At 45.2% G+C, this 19,459-nt stretch overlaps 1 protein-coding gene across 1 annotated transcript in view; it reads right to left on the bottom strand.

Annotated features, from left to right (window-relative positions):
• The window catches only part of SBNO1 (strawberry notch homolog 1), an 82,892-nt gene extending 63,968 nt beyond the window's left edge, over positions 1 to 18,924 (bottom strand). The window contains exons 1-3 of the mRNA XM_069755913.1: positions 18,578 to 18,924; positions 16,316 to 16,447; positions 9,224 to 9,530 (exon numbers count right to left, since the gene is read on the bottom strand). Coding sequence (XP_069612014.1) covers positions 9,224 to 9,530; positions 16,316 to 16,447 — 439 coding nt within the window. The 5' untranslated portion in view covers positions 18,578 to 18,924. The remainder of the gene's footprint in view (positions 1 to 9,223; positions 9,531 to 16,315; positions 16,448 to 18,577) is intronic.
• Positions 18,925 to 19,459: the final 535 nt, after the last annotated feature.

Raw genomic sequence — 19,459 nt, forward strand, 5'->3', positions numbered from 1 at the left:
GTGGCGAAAAACGCCACCCAAAAAACGCACGCGTCCCCTATGTTAAACATAGGGGCGCGTCGCCGCTGCGTCGCCGACGCAACAGCGGCGCAACGCTAATGTGAACGTAGCCTTACTGCTCTACAACATTGTGCCTGCAGATCAGATACGATTTTCAACAGCACAGGTTTCTTTTAAATCAGACTGCAGCTTTACAATGTTGCAGTAATGTTACTGGTGCTTGTCAATGTCATGGAAATATGGGGACACGAGTCAAACACAATGCAAACAGGAAGTCTCAAATTAAGATTGCTTGCTTTTCTAAAAATTGGTATCAAAGGTTTAATCATGGACTTTGATATTAATGACCTGTCCTAAGGATAGCTCATCAACATATGACTGATGGGGGTCCGATCAGCGATTTGCCAGAAGAACCAGAATGCAGGTCCAGACACTGCATACTGGCCGTTCTCTGGTACTATAGCTCACTCCTATAGAAGTGAATTGGAGCCACGCTGCAGTATAGGAGAACAGCCACTATACGCTTTATGAAGCCGTGCTGCTTTGTACTCAATCTAGAATACTTTAGCAGGAGGTTAAATATATGTATTGCTTCTTGGAAACACAACAGAACGTGACAGAACATTTTACACCGGAAAATGTGTATTTCACCACACAAAAGAGGAAAGTCAAAAGTAGAAAAATCCCACTCCCCAAAGTTTGAAGCAAAAGCTTTTATATTAAAAACGGAATATTTTAAGACCGGTGACATTTTTACACAAATGTGCAAGATTTAAAGCAGCTATGTTACTGGTTGAACTTAATTAATCCCCACAAAAAAAATAAAAATAAATAAATAGTACACCGTGCATCTACAATCTATAGGTGATGAAGCCGGAAAAAAAAAAAAAAAGATTAGCGTTAAAGGGAACATATCACCTCGTTTTTAGCTATTAAACTGGTCCCAGTGTGCCGCTAGTGATCCAATGTGCATTATTAACATGTTTTTGTCAAAGAAAAGCTCCAAGTATTAGGTTTAAAAAAAAAAAAAAACACACACACACCAACTAATTTCATTAGATGATTCCCTCACATACCTTTTCTTTCAGCCATAGGGATGGCGACTATTTTTTAGCTGACGATTCAGTGTACTTTTGAAATTACGCACATCCACAGCATTTGATTGCTGTGACTGGCCCAAAGTCACGGCACCCACGTATCAAAATCCCATGCGTGCACTGCCCATCCGCTCCCTGGGCATGCACACTGACTGGGTGTACAGGCCCAGCACTTCATGTCAGATGAATGCATGCGCCGGAGCGCAGACTGGAGGGTGGCAAAGTACCACGCATAGCGTGCACGCTCACACGTCACGTGGCCACTGACTCAGAGCGTCTCAGGTGCATGCGCACATCTAACATGAAGCTGTACACCCAGAGGCCATGTGCATGCCCGGCATTTGATACATGGGTGCCGTGACTTCAAGCCAGTCACAGCAATCAAATGCAATTCTGTGGGTATGCTTAATTTCAAAAGTACACTTAATGATCCGTGACTGAAAAGAAAATCACCACCCCTATGACTGAAACAAAAGGTATGCGAGGGAATTCCTTAACGATATGAAAAGTGTTTTTTGTTTTTTTTAACCCCTTCCCGACCCATGACGCCACGTAGGCGTCATGAAAGTCGGTGCCATTCCGACCCATGACGCCTATGTGGCGTCATGGAAAGATCGCGTCCCTGCAGGCCGGGTGAAAGGGTTAACTCCCATTTCACCCGATCTGCAGGGACAGGGGGAGTGGTAGTTTAGCCCAGGGGGGGTGGCTTCACCCCCTCGTGGCTACGATCGTTCTGATTGGCTGTTGAAAGTGAAACTGCCAATCAGAGCGATTTGTAATATTTCACCTATTATAACGGGTGAAATATTACAATCCAGCCATGGCCGATGCTGAAATATCATCGGCCATGGCTGGAAATACTAATGTGCCCCCACCCCACCCCACCGATCGCCCCCCCAGCCCCCCGATCTGGCCGGTCCTCTGCTCCGGCTCCCCTCCGTCCAGTGCTCCGCTCCCCCCCGTGCTTTTGTCCGCTCCCCCCGTGCTCCAATCACCCCCCCCCCCCCCGTGCTCCAATCACCCCCCCCCACTCCCCCCCCCCCGTGCTCCGATCCACCCCCCCGGTGCTCCGTTCCACCCCCCCGTGCTCCATTCCAGCCCCCCCGTGCTCCGTTCCACGCCCCCCGTGCTCCGTTCCACCCCTCCCGCGCTCCGATCCCCCCCCCCCCCCCCCCCCCCCGTGGTCCCCCCCACCCCATCATACTTATCGATCCAGCCGGGGTCCCGTCCGTCTTCTCCCTGGGCGCCGCCATCTTCCAAAATTGCGGGCGCATTCGCAGTGCGCCCGCCGAATCTGCCGGCCGGCAGATTCGTTCCAAAGTGCATTTTGATCACTGAGATATAATCTATCCCAGTGATCAAAATAAAAAAAATAATAAATGACCCCCCCCCCCCCTTTGTCACCCCCATAGGTAGGGACAATAAAAAAAGAAATTTTTTTTTCCCACTAATGTTAGAATAGGGTTAGGGTTAGGGGTAGGGTTAGGGCTAGGGGTAGGGTTAGGGGTTAGGGCTATGGGTAGGGTTAGGGTTAGGGGTAGGGTTAGGGGTTAGGGCTAGGGTTAGGGCTATGGGTAGGGTTAGGGCTAGGGTTAGGGTTTCGGTATGTGCACACGTATTCTGTTCCTCTGCGGATTTTTCCGCTGCGGATTTGATAAATCCGCAGTGCTAAACCGCTGCGGATTTATGGCGGATTTACCGCGTTTTTTTCTGCGCATTTCACTGCGGTTTTACAACTGCGATTTTCTATTGGAGCAGTTGTAAAACCGCTGCGGAATCCGCACAAAGAAGTGACATGCTGCGGAATGTAAACCGCCTGCGTTTCCGTGCAGTTTTTCCGCAGCATGTGTACAGCGATTTTTGTTTCCCGTAGGTTTACATTGAACTGTAAACTCATGGGAAACTGCTGCGGATCCGCAGCGTTTTCCGCAGCGTGTGCACATACCTTTAGAATTAGGCCATGTGCACACGGTGCGGATTTGGCTGCGGATCCGCAGCAGTGTTCCATCAGGTTTACAGTACCATGTAAACATATGAAAAACCAAATCCGCTGTGCCCATGGTGCGGAAAATACCGCGCGGAAACGCTGCGTTGTATTTTCCGCAGCATGTCAATTCTTTGTGCAGATTCCGCAGCGTTTTACACCTGTTCCTCAATAGGAATCCGCAGGTGAAATCCGCACAAAAAACACTGGAAATCCGTGGAAAATCCGCAGGTAAAACGCAGTGCCTTTTACCCGTGGATTTTTCAAAAATGGTGCGGAAATCTCACACGAATCCGCAACGTGGGCACATAGCCTTAGGGTTAGGGTTGGAATTAGGGTTGTGGTTAGGGTTAGGGGTGTGTTGGGGTTAGGGTTGTGGTTAGGGGTGTGTTGGGGTTAGGGTTGTGATTAGGGTTATGGCTACAGTTGGGATTAGAGTTAGGGGTGTGTTGAGGTTAGTGTTGGAGGTAGAATTGAGGGGTTACCACTGTTTAGGCACATCAGGGGTCTCCAAACGCAACATGGCGCCACCATTGATTCCAGCCAATCTCGTATTCAAAAAGTCAAATGGTGCTCCCTCACTTCCGAGCCCTGACGTGTGCCCAAACAGTGGTTTACCCCCACATATGGGGTATCAGTGTACTCAGGACAAACTGCGCAACAATTACTGGGGTCCAATTTCTCCTGTTACCCTTGTGAATCTAAAAAAATGCTTGCTAAAACATAATTTTTGAGGAAAGAAAAATGATTTTTTATTTTCACGGCTCTGCGTTGTAAACGTCTGTGAAGCACTTGGGGGTTCAAAGTGCTCACCACATATCTAGATAAGTTCCTTGGGGGGTCTAGTTTCTAAAATGGGGTCACTTGTGGGGGTTTCTACTGTTCAGGCACACCAGGGGCTCTGCAAACGCAACGTGACACCCGCAGACCATTCCATCAAAGTCTGCATTTCAAAAGTCACTACTTCCCTTCTGAGCCCCGACGTGTGCCCAAACAGTGGTTTACCCCCACTCATGGGGTATCAGCGTACTCAGGAGAAACTGGACAACAACTTTTGGGGTCCAATTTCTCCTGTAACCCTTGGGAAAATAAAAAATTGCAGGCTAAAAGATCATTTTTGAGAAAATAATTTTTTTATTTTATTTTCATGGCTCTGCGTTATAAACTTCTGTGAAGCACTTGGGGGTTCAAAGTCCTCACCACACATCTAGATTAGTTCCTTTGGGGGTCTAGTTTCCAAAATGGTGTCATTTCTGGGGGATCTCCAATGTTTAAGCACACAGGGGCTCTCCAAACGTGACATGGTGTCCGCTAATGATTGGAGCTAATTTTCCATTTAAAAAGCCAAATGGCGTGCCATCCCTTCCGAGCCCTGCCATGCGCCCAAACAGTGGTTTACCCCCACATATGGGGTATCAGCGTACTCAGGACAAACTGGACAACAATATTTGGGGTCCAATTTCTCCCATTATCCTTGGCAAAATAGGAAATTCCAGGCAAAAAAATCATTTTTGAGGAAAGAAAAATTATTTTTTATTTTCATGGCTCTGCGTTATAAACTTCTGTGAAGCACCTGGGGGTTTAAAGTGCTCAATATGCATCTAGATAAGTTCCTTGGGGGGTCTAGTTTCCAAAATGGGGTCACTTGTGGGGGAGCTCCAATGTTTAGGCACACAGGGGCTCTCCAAACGCGACATGGTGTCCGCTAACAATTGGAGCTAATTTTCCATTCAAAAAGTCAAATGGCGCGCCTTCCCTTCCGAGCCCTGCCGAGTGCCCAAACAGTGGTTTACCCCCACATATGAGGTATCGGCGTACTCGGGAGAAATTGCCCAACAAATTTTATGATCCATTTTATCCTACTGCCCATGTGAAAATGAAAAAATTGAGGCGAAAAGAATTTTTTTGTGAAAAAAAAGTACTTTTTCATTTTTACAGATCAATTTGTGAAGCACCTGAGGATTTAAAGTGCTCACTAGGCATCTAAATAAGTTCCTTGGGGGGTCTAGTTTCCAAAATGGGGTCACTTGTGGGGGTGCGCCAATGTTTAGGCACACAGGAGCTATCCAAACGTGACATGGTGTCCGCTAAAGAGTGGAGCCAATTTTTGATTCAAAAAGTCAAATGGCGCTCCTTCCCTTCCAAGCCCTGCGCCCAAACAGTGGTTTACCCCCACATATGAGGTATCAGCGTACTCAGGACAAATTGGACAACAACTTTCGTGGTTCAGTTTCTCCTTTTACCATTGGGAAAATAAAAAAATTGTTGCTAAAAGATAATTTTTGTGACTAAAAAGTTAAATGTTCATTTTTTCCTTCCATGTTGCTTCTGCTGCTGTGAAGCACCTGAAGGGTTAATAAACTTCTTGAATGTGGTTTTGAGTACCTTGAGGGGTGCAGTTTTTAGAATGGTGTCACTTTTGGGTATTTTCAGCCATATAGACCCCTCAAACTGACTTCAAATGTGAGGTGGTCCCTAAAAAAAAATGGTTTTGTAAATTTCGTTGTAAAAATGACAAATCGCTGGTCAAATTTTAACCCTTATAACTTCCTAACAAAAAAAAATTTTGTTTCCAAAATTGTGCTGATGTAAAGTAAACATGTGGGAAATGTTATTTATTAACTATTTTGTGTCACATATCTCTCTGGTTTAACAGAATAAAAAATTCAAAATGTGAAAATTGCGAAATTTTCAAAATTTTCGCCAAATTTCCTTTTTTAATCACAAATAGGCGCAGAATTTATTGACCTAAATTTACCACTAACATGAAGCCCAATATGTCACGAAAAAACAATCTCAGAACCGCTAGGATCCGTTGAAGCGTTCCTGAGTTATTACCTCATAAAGGGACACTGGTCAGAATTGCAAAAAACGGCAAGGTCTTTAAGGTCAAAATAGGCTGGGTCATGAAGGGGTTAAACCTGATACTTGGAGTTTCTTTGACAAAACCATGAAAGTAATGCACACCGCATCATTATCAGCACACTAGGACCAGTTTAATAGTGAAAAAGGAGGTGACTGGTTCCCTTCTATATCAACAGTGATGTGAATAGGGATGTGACTGTATCCAACACCCAACTACTTCCTTACCTGTTTTGGTGGCACTTACCACCTTTGGAGTGAATATGACAATTTCTGTAACAAACATAATATATTTGGGAATGCTGCAGAATACCAATCACTTAACCAGAACATGAACATTGACATAATTATGTACCCACTGCTACATAAAAGCCTCATGCTTTCAAAAGATAGCTAGTTATAGCAAAACTTACCTAGAAAGGTGTATGTGAAAATCAGTTAATGTATCAGATGTAAAACCTGTTTACGTGTATTTAGTAACCCCCCCAAAAAGGGAATCTGTCAATAGGCGTTTGTCACGTAACCAAAGTTTTTATAATACTGTATTTTGCAAATTATAAGACGCACCCTAAATTTTGAGGAGAAAAATTAAAAAAAGTGGTGTTTTTTTCCTAAGAAAATGGTGGTGCGTCTTACCAGGGGTGTTGGCTGCGATGAAGCAGGGTCGCTGCTGGAGGAGGCAAGAGGAGCATTGCCGCAGGCCACAGTCTGGGATGAGGGGGTGCTCGGATGTGGGGCGCGCCGCTGTTCAGTTCTGTGGGGGCTCTGCCGACATATTGCGGTGGACTGGACTCTTGGAAAGTGGCTGCCGGCCAGGGGTGGTGCATGACAGATGGAGATCTCAGCGCCAAAATCTCGGGAGAGGAGATCTCACCGAACACCCGAAGTGGCGCGCTGCACCGCACATCCAAACACCGCCTCCTCCTGTGGCCGCCAGCAACGCTCCACTCTTGCCTTCTCCAGCGACCCTGGGACACTGCTCCACAGCGCGCTGCACCGCACATCCAAACACCGCCTCCTCCTGTGGCCGCCAGCAACGCTCCACTCTTGCGATCACTAGAGGGCTAGTAATCCAGTTGCCAGGGAGTCCAACCACACAGCCACCACTGTTTGGCAGCTTTCTTCCTATGGCAGAAAGTTGCCAATCTTTGTTCTTATCGTCTATGAGAAGGCGATTATGGATAGCAGCATTTAAACCCATCGACACTGCCAGGATGTCTATTTCTATCAGTAATCCCATCCCCAATGTTGCCTTATTAATGCTCCTGTGATTCCCGTAAGGGGCTATCACTAGAATTATGCCGGGGTCACACTTGCGTGTGCCATGCGAGAAACTCTCGCATCAATACCCGTCACTGCCGGTGGCGGTTCGGACTGGAGCGTTCAGCTGCATAGAAGTACATGCAGCCGCACTCTCCGGTCCTGAGTGTCGGGTATGGAGGCAAGAGACTCGCTTGAGTTTCTCGCATTGCACACGCAAGTGTGACACCGGCCTTTATAGGTTGTATCACTGAAATGTTTTCCTAAACTATATGGTAAATTGGCATCTCTTAACTACAATTCGTCTTCGGGAAAAAACAATCCATACAGTTATCCTGTGGGTTATACAGAGCTCATCATTCCGAGAACTGATAGTTTTATCTGCTGCAGATCTGTTATTAAAGGGACTCTGTCACCTGAATTTGGCGGGACTGGTTTTGGGTCATATGGGCGGAGTTTTCGGGTGTTTGATTGACCCTTTCCTTACCTGCTGGCTGCAATATTGGATTGAAGTTCATTCTATGTCCTCCGTAGTACACGCCTGCGCAAAGCAATCTTGCCTTGTGCAGGCGTGTACTACGGAGGACATAGAATGAACTTCAATCCAATATTGCAGCCAGCGGGTAAGGAAAGGGTGAATCAAACACCCGAAAACTCCGCCCATATGACCCAAAACCAGTCCCGCCAAATTCAGGTGACAGGTTCCCTTTAACAAAACAGCAGCAAAGGTCCAGTAAGGTGGTAAGTCACTGAAATCAGGGTCTCTGATCCTTCATCATGATGCAGCAGCAAAAATCAAGTGACAGATTCAAGTGACAGATTGCCTATAATGACACATCCAAGGTTCACTTTTCCTACCCTTGAAAAAGCCACAACTATTTTTCTGTCAACATAACTGTATGGATTGTTTTTTCCCGAAGACGAATTGTAGTTAAGAGATGCCAATTTACCATATAGTTTAGGAAAACATTTCAGTGATACAACCTATAAAGGCCGGTGTCACACTTGCGTGTGCAATGCGAGAAACTCAAGCGAGTCTCTTGCCTCCATACCCGACACTCAGGACCGGAGAGTGCGGCTGCATGTACTTCTATGCAGCTGAACGCTCCAGTCCGAACCGCCACCGGCAGTGACGGGTATTGATGCGAGAGTTTCTCGCATGGCACACGCAAGTGTGACCCCGGCATAATTCTAGTGATGGCCCCTTACGGGAATCACAGGAGCATTAATAAGGCAACATTGGGGATGGGATTACTGATAGAAATAGACATCCTGGCAGTGTCGATGGGCTTAAATGCTGCTATCCATAATCGCCTTCTCAAAGACGATAAGAACAAAGATTTTAAAAAACACAATAACAAAATTTCCACATCGGCAGAGATGCAATTGTATGTATTCTAGTGCAGTAAGACAGCGGAGAACATTTATCAAGCTTAACGATTTGTGCCCCAGAAGAAAGAAAAAAACAAAAACACCACAGGGCCTTTCATTAAATTTACCTGACAATGTAAAGACCCAATGCACCTCCCACCTGTTTAGGTGACAATTTGTAAAACAAAGAGGAGATGAATGTGTTGCCACAATATGTCTTTATAATGCAAGCATTGGCTGGAAAAGCACATGACAGGACCTTTCCTGATCAACTTTTGCTTTCAAATGGAAATGTAATAAATAAATGTTTTGACATTTAATAAAGTTGAGCAAAGCCATCAATGTGAAATACTGCAGAGACCCATGGAAAGCCTTTGCAAACTAATAACTGAAGACCATTTTACATACAACTATGTAAATATATTGTTAAAAAAAAAAATCGTAAAAAGCTGTGAACCGTAATGTATCGTAACCAAACGACTGTACCTGCAGGACTAGATCTTTATCTAAATTTGCTTTTATGTATGACAAATCTTACAAAAGAAAAAACTACATTAAGTTGTATAGAATTAACCTAACGTCAAATGTCGAAGAACTCAGCACAGCAATGACCATCAGCATGTAAAGAGATGAGAAGTGTTATACATACTTGCAGCTGTAGCAACTGGCTGGGCGATGTTTGAAGGTGGTTTCAGTTTCATTAATTTATTAAGACTGCTGGTTTTCAGTAGGTCTTTCAGCTGGATTTGTTCTTTAGAAGGTACAGCAGATACAGTGGTTTGCACAACAGGCGCAGCTGTAGATGGTCTTGTCGCAGCGCTGGTCTGAAGAATTTTCGTCACGGTGATAGTCTGACGAGTGGTAGTAACAGTAGGAGTCTTCGTCATCACTATTGTGTTACCAAGGGTTGGTAATTGATTTATTTGATTTAGGACAAAGGTTGTAGTTGATGGAGGCTGCAACAGAATTAGAAACAGACATCTCTGTAAATAGCTTTTGACTTTATAATTTCATGTACATACAGGTTCCAGTAAATATCAAAGTTAAAAAAAATAAAAAAATGGAACACTGCCACTTACTGTGAAAACTATTTTACTTGCATGTAGTGTAGTGCAGTGGTAGCACCCTGTGCAGTGATGAGGCAGTGACCCAGCAAAGTTCAAAGCAAGGCTCAACTCAACCACAGCACACGATATCCTCCGGATCACAGCAGGGAACCATATCCTCTGGATTAGGCCAGTGTCCCACTTGTGACTGCAGTGCGAGAAACTCGCACGAGTCGCTCGCTTCAATACCCGGCAATGCCACCCGCGGTTCAGACCAGAGTGTCCAGCTGCATAGAAATACATGCAGGCGCACACTTCGGTCCCGAGCGCCGGCGGCAGTGTCGAGTACTGAGGCGCCAGTTTCTCGCATTGCAGTTGCAAGTGAGACACTGGCTTTACAGTCACTAAACATGCCAGTCCACCTCTGACCGTTTGCCATGGGTGACTGCACCGCCGTGTTAATGCCCCTGTACTCACAGCAATACCCAGTACACGATAACGTCTGAATTGCAGCTGGGAACCATATCCTCAGTTTAGTCACAAAGCACACCAGTCCACCTCCTGAGACCAGTTGCCATAGGCAACTACACCGCTGTGTGCGCTGTAGGTGCCAGACCTCTCAGCTGCTTTGGCTGTTTGGCTCCGCTTGCCTATCTTGCCTCACACAGGTAGAGCTTTGCACAGCTGACTGCTCTGCACTCTAGCAAACACCAAACTGACACTTGCCCCAACACACTCAAACTCTATACTGCAGGGTTTCTAACTTGAATCTGTGGCCTTCAGCCACATGGAAAACCCGGCCCAGAATGAAACAGACTGCACTACTACCATACTGTAGTCTGTTTCAACACAAAAGCCCAGAGCAGGTTTTCCCTAAATCTGCCTTGGACAACCAGCATGTCCAAGACCTATACTCGCTTTTAGTCTGCATTGCAACCACAGCTATGCCTTTGACTGCAATGTCCGCTCATGACCTCAATATGCCTCTGTGCACATCCTGGAAGGGGGGGGGGGGGGGGTGTTTAACATACAGCGATCCCTACAGGTAACACCAGTCACTGCATCACAGTAGACATAAGCACTACTACAGGGAACCATTTACTGATCAACTGCCTTTATAGCATGTTTACACAGCAGACCGTGGTGAATGATGCGCACTGCATGATCGGTAATAGATCGCTCAATGTGCACAGGCGGCATTCATTTCACCTGATGAATAAGCGTTTTGCTTGTTTATTAGGTGATGGTCAGACAGCTTACATTGAAACATTATTGAAAAAAGTTTTTACCTAAAATCTCTATAAGGATTCCCTGTGGGTATCTTGTAAGGCAAATAGATAGCAAAAATTCCCATCCAGAATCATAACCAGTACTCCACAATGCAACACATCATATAATAGGCTTGGCACATAAATAAATAGTACAAGGCCAAATATATCAGCTAGATAAGCAGTCAAACCATAATAAATAATTTGGAGTACAACTTAGCATGAGTCAGATGCACCCCAACGCGTTTCCCCACCAGACACGGTTCATCAGGAGGCAACACAGATAATAAAGATGCCAGATTGATGACGATCATGATATTTTTTTTTCATTTCTGCTCTATAAGATATTGTTTTCCCACCTATATTGATAGGACTGTAATAGGGGAGTGAGGGATCACCCACGTTGAGTAGGGGCACCAAAAAATCGTCCTTAGGGTGCCAACCTCCACAGCCAGGCAGGGGCATCTATTAGGCCTATTGCAGGGCAATAGTAGGCAAGCTTTCTAGGTCAGTTCATTTTTTGGTATCTAACTTTTTTTTTTTTTTTCCACTGGGTGGGTGTTTTTTTTAATAATCTTAAATAGTAAAGGTTGTTTTTAAAGGGACAATCACACTGCAAGATCATTATGAACAAGCATTGTTAAAACCACTCGTGTTTCACTATTATCTGGCCAGGTAACCAGGCTGCCCAAATGATCCATATGTGATCCATATACGGCTGGTATTATGTGTGTATGATATAGCAGTAGCAGGATTCCACTACTGTCAATTCGACATGCATGCCGCAGAGAGATGCCGCACAGAAGTATATGGTTCAGATATGAATTATTTGGTCTGATACATTAAAAGATATGAATGCTATACTGGCTAGTGCTATAGACCTCCTTACCCCAATGTATGGGAAACATAGGGACACAATTGATACATCTCATAAGTCCTTTTTAATGGTGACCAAATATGGATACTAATTTCTCTAACCAGTAACTGATTAAGTTACTTTGATCAATAATCCTATTCTAAATACATTACTCTTTCACATCCTGGTATTTAAACCCCTTAACGTCCACTGACGGTCACAGTCGATCATGGTTGTCAGCTCCCATACCAGGACGGACTGTGCCCGTCATGCATTTAAACTGTCACTGGGTGTAAACACACAGTGACAGTTCAGTGCCGACAGTAGTCAGGCACAGGAAGACAACCTGACTGACCGATCACAGCATAATCGCGTAGGAGATGCTGAAATATCAGCACTTCCTGCCCAATCAGTGCAACAGCCAGGGCTGTGGAGTCGGAGCCCATTTTGGTGGAGTCTGTATAAAATGAATCGACTCTTAAAATATATACGGTAATAAATTGGCTACAGTAGTTCAATGTAGTTGTGGGGAATATTTTTTTCAGAAGAATTTGGGAAAGTTATGAAATGTCCTATAAACATCTGTCCTATGCCTGATCTAAGGTCTAGACTTTTAGCTGAGATGAATCTGTGCTGCAGTTTATGTTCATGAGAAGTAGTGAAGCTCTTCCTCTACAGATAAGGGGAAAAAATAAGAAACACACAGGGAAGGAATGCCTGCATTCATCTCTGAACTTGTGGAGTGAACAGGAAAGCAGGATTAAGGCAAGTACTTCTTAGGGCATATCTAAACTTTCAATAAAACTGTTCATAAATCAATAGTTCAGTATGTCTTTTCTCTGTATGCTTGATGTTTTAGTTTTTCCTCTTAGCTCTTGGAGAAATTAGCTGCTCTGATGACGTATATATACACTGAGCATAGAATATAAGGGGACTTTTCTAACATCTCAAATTCGAAAATACAGTAGTGTGTGTGTGTGTGTGTGTGTGTGTGTGTGTGTGTGTGTGTGTGTGTGTGTGTGTGTGTGTGTGTGTGTGTGTGTGTGTGTGTGTGTGGAATATGATTGAAACTTGCTCCCTTCTTCATAGACTGAAGAAATATGATGTGAAGCATTTGGTGAGCAGTACCCTGAGACAAGCCTGACATTGAAAGTTCAGAGTAAAGCTAACAACATATTTTACAAAGTTTATACGTATCATCTGTCCAATTGATTTATGCAAAGATTGTTTTATTTCTATCCTAAATTATACAGTGCATGATTCCCTATTCTTTGCAAGAATTATGCCTTTTTTTTACAGGACAAATTTTTGAGAGCGAATTTACATAATTACAAAATGTCTAAGAAGCATCTTATTAAGTCAGCTGTATTTGAGTATTTCACAGTGACTCAAGATAAACAGTTTGTGTGTCAGTGTATAAGTGACCCAGATGACAACAAATGCTGTGATGGCAAAAACAGTGCATGCTCAGGCAGTAATAAAAATGCTTCTTCAAGAGTTTCCAATCTAAAAAGACATTTACAACACTACCAATCCAGAGGTTTACAAAGCCGTGATTGAAAAAGATCACAGCAACACCAAAAAAAACAGAGACCAGCACTTCCCACCAGGCAAAGGAGGAAAGAGCATCCTCAAACATCAGTTACAAGATATTTTGTAAGTGACAAAGTTACTGTAACAATGACAGCAGATGTGTTTAAAAGAGCTCATTCTAACGCATCGGGTATTCTAGAATATGCATGTCCCCGTAGTATATGGACAATGATGATTCCAGAATTCGCGGCAGACTGTGCCCGTCGCTGATTGGTCGAGGCAACCTTTATGACATCATCGTCGCCATGGCAACCATTATGACATCTACGTCGATACTGTGCCCGTCGCTGAATCAGAAACGTGAGATGTCTACGTCCTTTATGACATCATCGTCGCTGTGCCCGTTGCTGATTGGTCGAGGCCGCCAGGCCTCGACCAGAGAGCTGGGATTTCCAGGACAGACAGACAGACGGAAAAACCCTTAGACAATTATATATATATATATACACACAGGTCCGTCTCAAAAAATTAGCATATAGTGTTAAATTTCATTATTTACCATAATGTAATGATTACAATTAAACTTTCATATATTATAGATTCATTATCCACCAACTGAAATTTGTCAGGTCTTTTATTGTTTTAATACTGATGATTTTGGCATACAACTCCTGATAACCCAAAAAACCTGTCTCAATAAATTAGCATATTTCACCCATCCAATCAAATAAAAGTGTTTTTTAATAACAAACAAAAAAACCAACAAATAATAATGTTCAGTTATGCACTCAATACTTGGTCGGGAATCCTTTGGCAGAAATGACTGCTTCAATGCGGCGTGGCATGGAGGCAATCAGCCTGTGACACTGCTGAGATGTTATGGAGGCCCAGGATGCTTCAATAGCGGCCTTAAGCTCATCCAGAGTGTTGGGTCTTGCGTCTCAACTTTCTCTTCACAATATCCCACAGATTCTCTATGGGGTTCAGGTCAGGAGAGTTGGCAGGCCAATTGAGCACAGTAATACCATGGTCAGTAAACCATTTACCAGTGGTTTTGGCACTGTGAGCAGGTGCCAGGTCGTGCTGAAAAATGAAATCTTCATCTCCATAAAGCATTTCAGCCGATGGAAGCATGAAGTGCTCCAAAATCTCCTGATAGCTAGCTGCATTGACCCTGCCCTTGATGAAACACAGTGGACCAACACCAGCAGCTGACATGGCACCCCACACCATCACTGACTGTGGGTACTTGACACTGGACTTCAGGCATTTTGGCATTTCCTTCTCCCCAGTCTTCCTCCAGACTCTGGCACCTTGATTTCCGAATGACATGCAAAATTTGCTTTCATCAGAAAAAAGTACTTGGGACCACTTAGCAACAGTCCAGTGCTGCTTCTCTGTAGCTCAAAAGTGGCTTTACCTGGGGAATGCGGCACCTGTAGCCCATTTCCTGCACACGCCTGTGCACGGTGGCTCTGGATGTTTCCACACCAGACTCAGTCCACTGCTTCCTCAGGTTCCCCAAGGTCTGGAATCGGTCCTTCTCCACAATCTTCCTCAGGGTCCGGTCTCCTCTTCTCGTTGTACAGCGTTTTCTGCCACATTGTTTCCTTCCAACAGACTTACCATTGAGGTGCCTTGATACAGCACTCTGGGAACAGCCTATTTGTTGAGAAATTTCTCTCTGGGTCTTACCCTCTTGCTTGAGGGTGTCAATGATGGCCTTCTTGACATCTGTCAGGTCGCTAGTCTTACCCATGATGGGGGTTTTGAGTAATGAACCAGGCAGGGAGTTTATAAAAGCCTCAGGTATCTTTTGCATGTGTTTAGAGTTAATTAGTTGATTCAGAAGATTAGGGTAATAGGTCGTTTAGAGAACCTTTTCTTGATATGCTAATTTATTGAGACAGGTTTTTTGGGTTATCAGGAGTTGTATGCCAAAATCATCAGTATTAAAACAATAAAAGACCTGACAAATTTCAGTTGGTGGATAATGAATCTATAATATATGAAAGTTTAATTGTAATCATTACATTATGGTAAATAATGAAATTTAACACTATATGCTAATTTTTTGAGAAGGACCTGTATATATATTATTAATAGGACCTGAAAAATGTTTTTGTGAAAAAAAAAAAAAAGTTAAACGTTTATTTTTATAAAAAAAATTCCCGTGAAGCACCCGTAAGGGTTAATAAACTTCCTGAATGTTGTTTTGAGCACATTAAGGGGTGCAGTTTTTAAAATGGTGTCACTTTTGGGTATGATATAGACCCCTCAAAGCGACTTCAAAAGTGATGTGGAAAAAAAACTATTAATCCTTCTAACAAAAAAATTTGGGATCCAAAATTGTGCTGATATAAAGTAGACATGTGAGAAATGTTATTTATTAGCCATTTTGTGTGCCCTATCTCTTTGATTTAAGGGCATGAAAATTCAAATTTGGAAAATTACTACATTTTTGCCAAATTTCAATTTTTTCCATAAATAAACGCAAGTCATACCGAAGAAACTATACCACTATTATTATGTACAATATGTCATGGAAAAAAAAAATCACCAAGATCTGTTGAAGCGTTCTAGAGTTATTACCTCAAAGTGAGTGGTCAGAATTGTAAAAATTGGACCGGTCATTATCATGCAAACCACCTTCAGGGGTAAAGGGGTTTAAAGTGTCCGGGGACACTTCATATCTCTCACTATGGACCCCAGTGACTGAAAGTTCTCTCCTTATAGACACACACATAAGGACAGGTCAATGTTGTAGCCCCAGAAAGATTATTTTAGTCTCAGCACTATTGGGCTATAGTGAAAACAGAAACATTTTCATTGTTATACTGAGGTTACCACTAAAAGGGAATTTGGGAAACCAAAGCAAAAGCAGAATTCTTAATAATAATAATCTTTATTTTTATATAGCGCTAACATATTCCGCAGCGCTTTACAGTTTTAGAATTCCAGGCTTTCCATAGAAAAAAAACAAAACTAAAAAACACAGGCTTATTATACCAATATTTATCATATTTGATAGAACTTACTTGCTGGTTGACAGGGACTGGTCCTGGAGCAATCACACCTATATCCAAGGAATCGCCATCAAAAAGGTCATTGGGGCTGATGCCGCTCTCACTCAGAGCAGCAAGCAACAAATCTTGTCCTGGATCCATCATCTTAAAGTGCATGAGAAGGGAAAAAAAGAAGGAATGTTAGAAGCACAAAAATATTCCCAGAGTCCACTACACTGATCTGTGCCAGAAATGCGGATGAAGCACAAGATCCCATCCTTTATGAGCCACTTCAGGAGGGAGGGGCTTTTCATTCATTCACTTAGGGATTTGCCCTTGAGCAAAACTAGCTGCAGCACTACAACAAGAAGGCTGAACTTTTCACTCAACAATCACTTCATTACCATCTCTGAAGAGATTTGGAATGGAGGACAGGACCAACAACAAGAAGAGTAAAAAAACAGCAGAAGGTTTCAATTGGAGGGACACAATCATGGACAATGGCAGCCATAATGAAATCATTGGAAACTACTGCACTCCCTGTACAAGAGACTATGAAGGACGTTGGGGATACGGATCTCATTCTCAGAGCTGTGATTTTTATGGCTGTCTGAATAAAACAAATCGTTTGTATGCTGACCGATAAAAGAAAATATTTGATAGCACATGGATGTGTAAATGCAGACTTACAGGGTTAGGTCCTATCATGGGAAGTGAAGTCTGACCAGCAGGCTGGACTGATCAGGATCTTACAACAGCCCTCCATGGTCTGCCACTTCTCCTGTGATCAGTGACCGGAGTGATCTGCTGCTCCTAGATAAGGTAGCTAGATGGCAGATGAGTGAGGGTACAGATTTCAGTGTCTGGGGTAACTGGATGGCAGATGAGTGAGGGGGCAGATCTCAGTGCCTGGGGTAACTGGATGGCAGATGAGTGAGGGGGCAGATCTCAATGCCTGGGGTAACTGGATGGCAGGAGATGAGTGAGGGTACAGATCTTAGTGCCTGGGGTAACTGGATGGCAGGAGATGAGTGAGGGGGCAGATCTCAGTGTCTGGGGTAACTGGATGGCAGATGAGTGAGGGGGCAGATCTCAGTGTCTGGGGTAACTGGATGGCAGATGAGTGAGGGGGCAGATCTCAGTGCCTGGGGTAACTGGATGGCAGATGAGTGAGGGGGCAGATCTCAGTGCCTGGGGTAACTGGATGGCAGGAGATGAGTGAGGGTACAGATTTCAGTGTCTGGGGTAACTGGATGGCAGATGAGTGAGGGGGCAGATCTCAGTGCCTGGGGTAACTGGATGGCAGGAGATGAGTGAGGGTACAGATCTCAGTGCCTGGGGTAACTGGATGGCAGATGAGTGAGGGTACAGATCTCAGTGCCTGGGGTAACTGGATGGCAGGAGATGAGTGAGGGTACAGATCTCAGTGCCTGGGGTAACTGGATGGCAGGAGATGAGTGAGGGGGCAGATCTCAGTGTCTGGGGTAACTGGATGGCAGGAGATGAGTGAGGGGGCAGATCTCAGTGTCTGGGGTAACTGGATGGCAGGAGATGAGTGAGGGGACAGATCTCAGTGCCTGGGGTAACTGGATGGCAGGAGATGAGTGAGGGTACAGATCTTAGTGCCTGGGGTAACTGGATGGCAGGAGATGAGTGAGGGTACAGATCTCAGTGCCTGGGGTAACTGGATGGCAGGAGATGAGTGAGGGGGCAGATCTCAGTGCCTGGGGTAATTGGATGGCAGATAAGTGAGGGGGCAGCGCTCAGTGCCTGGAAGGCCAGTGTGCACGGCCATGCTGCCCGCAGCGCCGGGGATCCTGTAGAGGGGCACTGTGCAGTGGTGGCAGGGAAGGACCCGGGCACACAGGACATGAGCCAGGTGGCGGCCGCCGATCTCCAGGGGTTATGGCTATGAATGAACCAGTCCGGCGAGGACACCAGAGGACTCGCCATGCAGAGGTCAGCGCCCGCACCACCACGTGGTCACAATATAAACTTCCGGGTTGGGCCAGCATGACTAATGCAATGCCCAGGGATGCAGGAGAGCCGCACCGTGTGTGGACGAGCCCGGAGCGGGGGATGCGGCCGCACAGGAGCGCCACACCATAGGGACAATGCCGCACACAGCCGGGACCGGCTACACGTGGAGGCGCTGCGGGAGACGTGCTCGTCACCTCGGGCCTTCGGGGGCCGCAGCAGACCCTCCACAAGTGCTCACAAACAAGCCTTCTCGTGTCCGGAGCAGACCCTTCCCGCCCCCGGCGCCTCGTCTGCCCGCCCTCCACAGTCACTCACGGTGCTGGTCCCGGAGAGGTCGCCACTCGGCTGCTGAGTCCACACGAAACTGCTGCGGTTACTCCGAGCTGCCGCTTTCTACCTCACAGCCGCCATCTTTACCGGGGAAACACCACAGCTCAGCACCACGTGACCCGCGCAGTCCGCGGCCTGGTCACCCGCCCACACTCCGCACCGGCCCCGCTGTGACCGCCCGGCCGCGCTCTCCCAGCTTCTTCCCAGCACACACGTCTTCGGTGATCTCCGCTCTGGTGATTTTATTATAATCCATTATTATTATTATTTTGCAGGGTTTCAAGAGAAGGCAGTTTGGAGCCACGTGACACGAGGTCCCGCCCTCTAGGAAATGACGTTGTGGGGCGGCACAGGGCGGAGACTCGTCCTAAGGTGTCCGCCATCTTGAGAAGGTCACGTCAGTTGTGATCTTCGCCCTGATCATGTGATTGGGGGGTGTGGAGAGTGTGGTCTGCGGAGTCTCGCGTTATTTGCCTGCTGACAATGGCAGTTACACGTTAGTATTGTGTGCAGGTCAAAATCCAGTCACTGGTCTGATGTCCCGGCCAGGCCTGATGCTGTACAGGCGCAGGGCCACACAGTGCGGTACTGACGGCTCCTAGGACAGCCTAAAAAGATATCGGTGTCAGGCAATGACTTGGGCTATGTGGACCTTGGGTTTCTGAAAATACTACACTATGTTCACAAGCTGCGGTTTTGCCGAGTTTTTTATGCAACTCAAAGGTTATGGTCACACGCTTTTTTCTGCAGACAAAACCGGATCTTTTGGCAGTAAAAATACTACACACAAAATCCAGGTTTTGTTGGATTTCTTGCTGCTTTTTTACTTCGTTTTCCTGGATCCCAAAGTTCAGCTCTGCTTCCACC

This window comes from Ranitomeya imitator, chromosome 1, assembly GCF_032444005.1.
Source record: "Ranitomeya imitator isolate aRanImi1 chromosome 1, aRanImi1.pri, whole genome shotgun sequence".
Taxonomy (NCBI): Eukaryota; Metazoa; Chordata; class Amphibia; order Anura; family Dendrobatidae; genus Ranitomeya; species Ranitomeya imitator.